This window comes from Monosiga brevicollis, genomic scaffold (genome assembly GCF_000002865.3).
Source record: "Monosiga brevicollis MX1 MONBRscaffold_14 genomic scaffold, whole genome shotgun sequence".
NCBI lineage: Eukaryota > Choanoflagellata > Craspedida > Salpingoecidae > Monosiga > Monosiga brevicollis.
The window spans coordinates 865,547-875,222 of NW_001865051.1; the positions used below are offsets into that span (position 1 = coordinate 865,547).

Here is a 9,676-nt window from a genome sequence, read left to right on the forward strand (position 1 = left end):
CCGTACTGGCGATGCTATTACACAAACACCGACGCCGTCATTTACGTTGTGGACAGTTGCGACCAGGACCGCATGGGCATCTCCCGCAAGGAGCTGGTGTCAATGCTCGAGGTGGGCGTTGGCGCCTTGACCTCACCCCCCTTTTCCAGCTTACTCGTGGTCATTGATGTCCTGTTGCTCAATTCACGCTCGGCCCCTCGCTCCCGTATTCTTGTCTAGGAGGAGGAGCTGAAGAAGGCAGTGCTACTAGTCATGGCCAATAAACAGGACATGCCGAATGCCCTGTCCCCCTCCAAGGTCAGCGAGGCCCTTGGCTTGAGTGCCCTCAAGACACGTACCTGGAGCATTTTCAAAACCTCTGCCAAAACGGGCGAAGGTCTTGACGACGCCATGGAATGGTACGCTACGCATCGTGTTGAAGCCCACTTTGAAGAGACGTTCCCCTTGCCACCCCCTTTTAAACCCATTCCGGCTCATGCTTGGCATTCCCTGCTTGCGCTTATTTTTGTTTCTAGGCTGGTCAATGCCCTCCAGGGCAAGCACTGAGTGCCAACCCCATTGTTTGGTGGCCTGCTGCCATGTTTAGATCCCACTCATTTTTGTCCAGCTTAGCGTGCCATGAGAGGCCTGCACAGGGGTCGCAAAGCAAGCCAACCCCTGTTCGCCAACTAGTCGTCCAGAAAGTGCTGACGAGTTGCTGTCTGTTCTGCATCACTTTCCGGTGACACCATCATACCAAACTGCATCTCTCCATCGAGATGTGATGCTCTTAAAAAGCATGTTGTGCGAATGGGTGCTGTTTTCCCAACTCAAACGTTTGTGTCATCTTACATGACAATGAGGTCGGTTTGTCGTGGCCCATTTTTTTTTCTCACCCATTCCCTTCAGCGCGGCCGTGTCTTGGTAATCCTCCTCCAGTGTATAGTCTTTTAAGCTTGTGCGTGGTGTGATATGTGCTTATCCATCCCACCTTGTGTCATGTTCTCGGTTCCGTGGGGATGGGTCGTCAAGCACACCAGAAGAATTGAATTTCAACACTAATTCCTGGTCCGCGCTTTGAGCAGGCAACAAGAAAAATGCAGGCTGTTGTTTTGGGAGGAAATGGTCTAATGCTGATAGCGAGCCAATAGCTCCTGAGCATACGCATAGCTAATGTGCCAAGCATCGCGACAGCTCGCTAGGATATCTGCCAACCAGGGCTGCATGGCCTCGGCAGCCATGCTCATCATGTCCAATGCCTGAGTGTAAGCAGCCCGCATGTGGGGGGCTGCTTGGGCCCAGAGCTCCTGAATCTTGGGAATGACACTGGCACGGACTTGCTGCAGATGCGGCAGTGCGGCGTGCCAGACCGAGAGCATACACTCCCAGGCCTTGGCCCATGCAGCGGTCAATTGAGGCTCAGCAGCCACCCAGACGGCTTGTAAGCGCGGGTACAATTCGTTGTTCACAACATCCAAACCCATCTGCCAATAGGGACTATTGTGGAATGGCAACACATGAGAGATTTGACCTTTCGAAATGAGCAACGCAAACCAATGGTGCGTGGGCCCACTTACACAACGTAGGGGGTGATTGGTTCAGCCATAGGTGCCGCAGCCTCGAGAAAGCGAGCCCAGCCTCGTTTGCCCCATTCCTCGGCCTGTGACGCATACGGCAACGCGGCGAGATATGCCTCATCAATCTTGCTGAGCACACCTTGCGCTTCAGCCTCAGAGCAAGCCGCGATAATAAAGTCGGGCTTGTTGGCCAGGCCGTGCTAGAACCACCCATACACCAGTGACCCACGGCACGAAGAACACAAGTCGGTAAGTCGCAGCCCCAAAGCCGTACTGACCCAAAGAAGCGGCTTCAAAGCGATACCCGCGTGCCATCGACCGCACAAACCTCTTGACCATAACGGCACATAAGATGGAGCGAAAGGAGGAAAAAGAGGGCCAAGGAGGCGACCAAAGCGAAGATCAGACTCCAAGTAATGGCATTGGAGGTCTTTCGTCGCTGCTGCTCACATAAAACAAGTGTCAATGACATGCACCAGAAGGTCCAGACAAACAGCCAGCAATCTCAAGCCAAATGCGCTTCAGGCGGAAGAAACGGAATCATACCTTTGCACTTTCAACGTTTGACTTTTCCGTCTGTGCCAAAGGCTCCAATCGTGTGGCAAGCGCCTACGTGCACAAACCATGATGAGCGGGTGCAAGCACGGTTTGTAGCTGGCATGACCATGCCTTCGTGGCGTCATTGCACAGTCCTCACCTCTGCCGCAGCTTGCACACGCTTATAGGCATCCCGCTGTGCGGGTTTTGAGACCTGTGCACGAGACAACCAATCCGACCCTTAGACAGACCATACAAAGCATGGAGACGGTACAGCAAAGGAGTGAGCAGGTTCCGAAAGACGATCGACAATAAACTTACGCCTTCGAGAACCTTCCCCGCCTGCGTTTGAAGGGTGCCCATGGCGTGCAGCCACAGCGACGGGGACCGCTTGCACGATAGAGACTTGGCACTCCACAACTTCGTGTTGAGCAATTCCACCAAGACTGCAACACCGAGTGGAAACTTGCGCATGGCCGAGATGATAGTACGCAGAGTTGCCACCGGATCGAGCGTAGCACAGTAGTTGATACTCATGCAGAGTTGCAAGCGAACATCTTGGTCGTTGGCACTTTCGCTCTCCAAGGTTTCCAGCAGCTCCAGCACGCACTTGGGCATTTGCTCACTGCGCCGAACCGCGAGCTCACTGCGCAAAATGATGGCCATTGCCCAAATGATGAGATGCCAAGTGCATCGAAACATTTGAAGCATGCATAAATGTGGTGATTGACAGCGCCGTCAAGCCCAGCATGCACGGCCATGACCGGCACGTACCGTAGGTATGGGTAGGCGTGTTGCAAGATTTTTGTTTGCCTGTAGATGCAAGCACCAGGAACGCATGAGAGACCCGTGAAAGATTTATGCTTTTCCCCTCGACACAGCTAGGATAAACCCGGGCCCTCAAGCGAGCTATCAACTGACTCTGGCGTGCGCTTGACAGCGGTGGAATAAGCGACCAGAATGACACGAATCAGTTGCTTTGGGGTCAGCTGGGCATTCTTGGCTTGCTTGACCACGTCCTACAAAAGTTGCAGGATCCAGAAGTCATGACTAGTCTTGTTATCGCCACGGTTTGCCGCGGAGTCTTAATCTCACAAACCTGGCAAAAAGCAATGTTGCGCTTGTGCTCTCCTTGAGGAAAGAGAAGATCTAAACCTTGACAAGCGGCCATCTTGACTTTCTCCGAGCAGTGGTCTGACAATAGCAACAAGTAAAATCGCACAAAGACTAGAGTCGACCAAGGCAAGGTGAACCATTGTGACGAATGAGAAAGTTGGACAAGAAGGGGGCTGCCAACTTGACAACCCCGACAAGAAGACGTGCCTGACTGCCACGGCTGCAAGAGTAGACCGATTAGGAGCGCACACTTACCCCGAAGAAAAGACATGCGCATGCCGCCCACAATGAATTGGTTCAAAGTCCAGAGCGTAGGAACTGCCACCTGCTCACCACAGGCGCTACAGGTCAAGAGACGGCGCTGGAAAAAGGCTGGCTGGTCTCAGGCAAATATAAGCAAAAGCCCGCGGTGACTCACGTAATCTTGAGGCATGGCGCCCTTGAAACTTTCAATCACGGCATTGAGCGCATCATCGGCCACGCTGTAGTGACTGCTCTTGTCGCGGGCCACGGCGCGAATGGCCAGTTGATGAAACAACTGGATGGGCAAGTTTGTAACGCCTGTTCCAAGAAAAAAAAAAAAAAAAAGATAGTCGCGTGATGAAGAAATGTTGCGTGGCGCCGTCGTTGGCCCGTGCCACCAAATAGGTGAGCTCGAGGCCTTTCGTCATAGGATCTGAGAAAGACAAAGCTCACCCTGTTGTTTGCGTTGGATGGCATCCACGAGGTACATGCGAAATACAGCGGCAATCTCTTTTTGATCCATGCCCTTCATCGCTTCCTCAAACAGAGCCGCTACATCGGGTGGGCACGCCGACAATGGCAGATCTACTCAGTGCATATGCCGGGGATGAGTCAAGGACCGGGGAGGACCAGGGTCATCAACGCGAGGTATTTCAACACACAACCCACCGGATACGGGGCTCTTGACAGATTTGACATCCTTAAGCTGGGCAACGAGGCTCTCCACCATTGCTTTCAGACGTTCCACTGCGCTATCGCGAATTCGCTCCTATGCAATGCGCGCACATCAGCAAGGTCTACAGCCCTCCAGCTCACGAGTTGAGATGAAGAATGCAAGGCAGCTTTCACCACTCACCGAAGCAACTTGTACAGCCAGTTCAATTTGAACGACATCAAGTTGACCCACGCTTTTGCGAACATTTTCCTCGGTGGCATCAGCGACGGAGCGGGATTGCTGGAAAATAAAAAAATTATAAAAGGATTTCAGTAGGGAAAAAACCAGAAAGCACAGCATACAGCAAGCTTCTCGTCTTCCACCCAGCTTTTTTTTTTCTATCCAAGAAAGAAGCCGTGCTTTACGAAGTGCGCACCTTCTTTGCGGGACGAGACTTCTTTTTCTTTGAGGTAGTGGCCTAGATGCAACCATCGATTTGGTGAGAAATGTTCTTGGCGGCCGAGCGCGAGCCGGAGACAAAGGGTCGGCTGCCCAAAGCGATGACTGAACATACAGCGTCGGGCTGAGCCGCGGGAGGCTCTGGCACAGCCGCAGCCGATTCTCCACCTTTGGCTCGGCGCTCACGCTTTTCCAAAATGTCCATAGCCTACGCCAACAATCCGTGTCAAAAGGGCGCTGATTTTGCTGGGCAAGCCTTGGTACCGAGGCATCAAGAGCCCACCTGCTGCAATTGCGTCGGCTTGACATCCAGTGGGGCCGAGGCCAAGCCGGCCTCACGCATCAGCTTGTCCTTTTCCTCCTGTGTCATGTCTGTACGGAGTGGACAGGAGAAGACCGGTGAAAGATGATTACACTGTTGCTCGAGCCGCGGTGATGCTGGCGGCCTTGAGAATGAAAGACCCCTTTGCCATTTCCTTCAAGAGCGGCTACCCATTTGCGCATGACTGACCTTCGGCCGCCTTTGCAGCCTTGGCCTGAGCCTTTCGACTCTTCTTGCCTTGGCCTTTGTCTAACGTGAGCACAGGTGGGTAAGGTTGGGTAAAATTGGCTGGTGATGCAGACCAGAATGCTTGTCCGTGCGTGCACATCAGGCCAGCATTAAACTGCGGGAGCTTCTCCGTCAGGATCAAGAACCAAGTTTGCCAAGGACGATCAAACATACTGGAGCTCGGAGCGGGCTGCCAGCCGCCATCATATTCGCTTGACTTCATTGCCCTGTAATTAAGGCGGATTGACACAAGCGGCGCAGAACATACATCAATGAAAGAACCAGATGGCATGCAAGAAATCATATGAGATGAGATTGCTGCCACGAATGAGTCGTGGCGATGCCGTTTCCGTGCGGTCCAGTGTCTCCATGCTGCTCCGAGTCTGTTGCATAACAGGCCCCGCCAGTGACTCGAGCATACCTCCCCTCCCGCTCCTTGGAAAGCACATGGAGGAGGTCTTGAAGAAATGGCCTTGAGACCACGACTGTGTTATCCCCCTTGCCTCACCCGACTTTGTACCCTCCCGAGCAGGGCCAAGCACACCAATCCCTCGGCACCATCAAAGCCGAAGCGAGCGCGCACGCGTACCCAGTGTTGGTCGTCGTCGTCGTCACACAAAAAAAAGAGACAGAGAGAGAGAAAAAAATTCAATTTCTGCTCCTGATCGATGTGTTGAAAACAGGAGTTGTCAACCCATTGTCAGCCCTCTCCATCATCATAATTAGATGTCAGATCAAACTGTCAGCCCTTTTTCCCGGTTTGACGTGAACATCATGGCAACAACTGTGACCGTCGTGGCAGCAGGCGGGACGGGGGCTGGCGCGTTGGCAACCGCTGAGATGGGGTCGAGTGGGCCGTCGAATGAGGCGGGTTCGGCGCATAGCTCGGCCCGGAATTCGGCTGGTACCACGGGGAGTGGGGGTGCCGGCTTGATTCGTGGAGAATTGCTCCCGGAGACCGATGTGAGCCGAAGTGAAACAGACAATGATGATGATGACGATGATAGCGAGTGCAGCCGTCCCGCTGAGCTCGGTCCAGCGCCAGACAAGCAGGTGGTGCCCACTCCCAATAATACGGGCTGTGTCGAAGGGGCCATGTTTCGAGGCGACCCCAGTCATCTAGTCTTTGATGCCATCTTTGAATCAGGTAGGTAGACAAGCGCACTGCAAGTTTTCGCTTGTTTTGCGCGGACCCACGCGTGTCGCGTCAGGCCATGCTTGAGGCGCAAGACGCCACTTCTGCCAACCCATGCTGTCAAGAAACTTTCAAGACGTTCTTGCCTCGAATTGATAGGCAACTTGGGAAGTGTTGAGCAACTGAATGAGGATGAATATGACCTTTTTATTCGAGAAGATTTCGGATCACCCCGTCACAGCCTCTGGTGCGTGACACGAGCTGCCCAGATTCGCCCGAACGCAAAGTCCATGCCTACTAGCCTTATCTCAGTGCCCATGAACCATCTGCTGTTAGGTTCTATTTTACCGTGACTCGAGCCCGTGCTGGACAGGTCGTGCTGTTTAATGTTCACAATCTCTGCAAAACCCGCAGTCTCATCCGCGACGGAATGGCGCCCGTCGTTCGCAGCAGCAGCAGTGTGTAGTATTGTTGATTTCCCCTTGATTCTTGGGCAACCCCCGCCCTTCAGTCGACGATAAAGAAAAGACTGCCCGTCCTCATATTGCACCGTGATGAACCTCCCACTGTAGGTGGACAATGGCAACGCCTGCCATCCAGCGACTGCTTCTATCACTCCGACTGCGAGGAGCGAAAACACTACGTCTGCAGTTTTCTTTTGGCCTTTGAGGGTCCAGAGGTACAAACGTGCACCTCTCTTTGGTGATCTTCTCTGCTTTGACTGGCGGGTTAAAACCTTTTCCTCTGACTGGGTGGCATTCTGGCACATCTGTAGGTCATCTATGAGATCGCTTACTGCTATCCGTATTCACTCACGGATCTTAAGCTCTTTCTCAGCACCTTGCCTCAAAGCCGTGTGCAACAGGATACTCTCTGTAAAACGACACAGGTTGAAATCTCGTCGCAAGTGTTTTGCTCACTATCTTCTTTTCTTTTTTTTCTTTTTTTTTCTTGCTCCTTTGGCTCCTGGTGACGCCTCGGGTCACCTTCACTTTCCTTGGTGCACCATCTTAGGGACGCGACGTGCCCCTTCTCACCATATCCCAACCGCATAACCTCAAAAGGTCAGCCTTAGAGTTTGATTCTATCCTTTGTGGTGCTTTGCTGGTGACAGGCATAGCTCCTTGTTGACCACACCGATGTGGCCAACGCTCGCTCTGCTGCAAGTCAGATATCGAGCCGGCGAGCAGATGCCTGGCTTGATCATCTCGGCCCGTGTCCACCCTGGAGAAACGCCATCATCCTACCTCTGTGAAGGTGAGATGGCTTCTCGGGGCTTCTATCTCTATCCCATTGGTTGTCGCGCCATAGAAAGGTGCCCATTTCTATTTCCCGCGCGCTGGATAGGATTGCTTCGCTTCCTAGTGTCCTCAGACCCACATGCCGAAGAACTACTCGAAAAGTTTGTCATCCAGGTCATACCTATGCTCAATCCAGACGGTGGGTGGGTGTCTGTCTCAACAAGCAAGCCATTGGCATGATATCCCCCACTTGGCTACCAGCTAATGAGTTGAACTTCTGCTTCTTGCCAGGCGTGGTCATGGGGCAATATCGCTGCAATGCAAAGGGCTTCGACTTGAACCGTTGCTGGCGAATGCCCACTGTCTCAGCTCAGCCAATTGTTCACGCTGTCAAGCGCCTGCTCTTCACGGTATCTGCATCTATGTTGCGATGTACTCGAGCTTTCAATGTTTGACTTGATCAATCACCCTTTCATGAGCGCTTGCCCACCCATCTTAGGCCCGATTGAAGGTTGCCGCGTACGTGGACTTGCACGCCCACAGCACCAACGCGTCGGGATTCATGTATGGCAACGCCGTTTCGGATGAGCTGAAGGCAGAGCAGCAATGGAGACTGCCGCGTGAGCTTGCTCGACTGAACAGTGGCTTCTCCCTGGAACGCACGCGATTCTACAACGATGTGGATAAGACGGGCACGAGTCGACGTGCCATTGGAATGTAAGTCACGGCGCACCCAAGCATCTCCTTCCAATGAGGCATGTCCTTCACTATCGCTCACGCGTCTTTTCTTTTCTTTTTTTCTTTTTCTTTTTTCTTTGAAGGATGATACCCAGCGGGGATGCTTTCACGTTTGAGGTATCATTCTTCGGGCAGACCATGCCCGAGATGACTGAGCTAGTTCCATTCTCACAGCGAGACTACATCATGCTGGGTCAGTCAAATACCTTGTTTGCTTCTCTTGATGTGTTGTAGTATGAGTAAGAACACTCACCCTCCCCTTATGTTGTGGTCCAGGTGTTGATTTAGGACGGGCACTCTATTTTACCTATGCGGCCGAACAATAGCGCTGCACATTTTGAAAATCGAAAACAAAGTAGGGGAAGTCAGGTATGATAAGGAAAATGATAATCAGCATAATGAAATTGAGTGAAATGAATTAGTACATGAACAGGGCACGTGGCAAGTGACGAGTCTAGGTATGACTTGGAACGACCTAGATTTGCATTTGAATGACGGTTCAAATGAAGGACACGCGGCGATTTGGGCTTTTACGGTCACTCATGGGAATGACATGCATTGTAGAGTCTAAGCGTGTAGTTGCACCAAAGTCGATGGGCTCCATGGGAACAAGGAAGGCATCGACAGAGGACGAGGGATGCACTGGAGGAGAAGGTGGAGGAGTCCTGTAAGGCGTGATTGTTGGAGATTGAGGCGAGTGGGTCGAAAATGACTTGGAAGGAGACACATCAAAAGTAGCCGAAAGGTCAACAGGAGGAGTGATGTACAAGTCGTTGAGGAAAGCACCTTGAAACTGGCCACAATGAGAAATGGGACGACATAGAGATTGACGATGCAAGGGCAATTCAACAAACGTAGACAAGGTCGTCGTGTCACCGGACATCGGGCCCTCGTTGGCCGCTAGATTATCCGCGGGTCGTGCAGAGGGCGTGCGAGGTGCACTGTGCGCCGGGTGCGCCGATCGCGTCGTCGTGTCACCGGACATCGGGCCCTCGTTGGCCGCTAGATTATCCGCGGGTCGTGCCGAGGGCGTGCGAGGTGCACTGTGCGCCGGGTGCGCCGATCGCGTCGTCGTGTCACCGGACATCGGGCCCTCGTTGGCCGCTAGATTATCCGCGGGTCGTGCCGAGGGCGTGCGAGGTGCACTGTGCGCCGGGTGCGCCGATCGCGTCGTCGTGTCACCGGACATCGGGCCCTCGGTGGCCGCTAGATTATCCGCGGGTCGTGCCGAGGGCGTGCGAGGTGCACTGTGCGCCGGGTGCGCCGATCGCGTCGTCGTGTCACCGGACATCGGGCCCTCGTTGGCCGCTAGATTATCCGCGGGTCGTGCCGAGGGCGTGCGAGGTGCACTGTGCGCCGGGTGCGCCGATCGCGTCGTCGTGTCACCGGACATCGGGCCCTCGTTGGCCGCTAGATTATCCGCGGGTCGTGCCGAGGGCGTGCGAG

General features: G+C 53.5%; 4 protein-coding genes across 4 annotated transcripts in view; 3 read left to right on the top strand and 1 right to left on the bottom strand.

The window, feature by feature from the left end:
* Positions 1–1,039, top strand: part of MONBRDRAFT_35363 (uncharacterized protein) — a 1,769-nt gene extending 730 nt beyond the window's left edge. The window contains exons 5-7 of the mRNA XM_001746823.1: positions 1–111; positions 220–398; positions 516–1,039. The exon at positions 1–111 is cut by the window's left edge and continues 1 nt beyond it. Coding sequence (XP_001746875.1) covers positions 1–111; positions 220–398; positions 516–546 — 321 coding nt within the window. The 3' untranslated portion in view covers positions 547–1,039. The remainder of the gene's footprint in view (positions 112–219; positions 399–515) is intronic.
* Positions 1,040–1,106: 67 nt separating this feature from the next.
* MONBRDRAFT_26526 (uncharacterized protein) lies at positions 1,107–5,216 on the bottom strand (the record flags this gene model as incomplete). The annotated part of the gene is made up of 18 exons (XM_001746941.1): positions 1,107–1,476; positions 1,557–1,756; positions 1,885–1,998; positions 2,103–2,165; positions 2,254–2,307; positions 2,415–2,739; positions 2,868–2,906; positions 3,015–3,112; positions 3,193–3,320; positions 3,465–3,534; positions 3,628–3,770; positions 3,906–4,037; positions 4,122–4,221; positions 4,309–4,407; positions 4,544–4,585; positions 4,682–4,774; positions 4,850–4,938; positions 5,078–5,216. 18 exons carry the CDS (start codon positions 5,214–5,216, stop codon positions 1,107–1,109), a joined length of 2,298 nt encoding a protein of 765 aa, XP_001746993.1.
* Positions 5,217–6,211: 995 nt separating this feature from the next.
* On the top strand, positions 6,212–7,947 carry MONBRDRAFT_26527 (uncharacterized protein; the record flags this gene model as incomplete). The annotated part of the gene is made up of 9 exons (XM_001746824.1): positions 6,212–6,263; positions 6,411–6,498; positions 6,588–6,709; positions 6,824–6,930; positions 7,027–7,107; positions 7,266–7,315; positions 7,423–7,508; positions 7,599–7,691; positions 7,784–7,947. 9 exons carry the CDS (start codon positions 6,212–6,214, stop codon positions 7,945–7,947), a joined length of 843 nt encoding a protein of 280 aa, XP_001746876.1.
* A 107-nt stretch (positions 7,948–8,054) lies between these two features.
* On the top strand, positions 8,055–8,556 carry MONBRDRAFT_9277 (uncharacterized protein; the record flags this gene model as incomplete). The annotated part of the gene is made up of 3 exons (XM_001746825.1): positions 8,055–8,209; positions 8,314–8,423; positions 8,507–8,556. The coding sequence occupies 3 exons, from the start codon at positions 8,055–8,057 to the stop codon at positions 8,554–8,556; spliced, it is 315 nt and encodes a 104-aa protein (XP_001746877.1).
* Between the last annotated feature and the right edge of the window lie 1,120 nt (positions 8,557–9,676).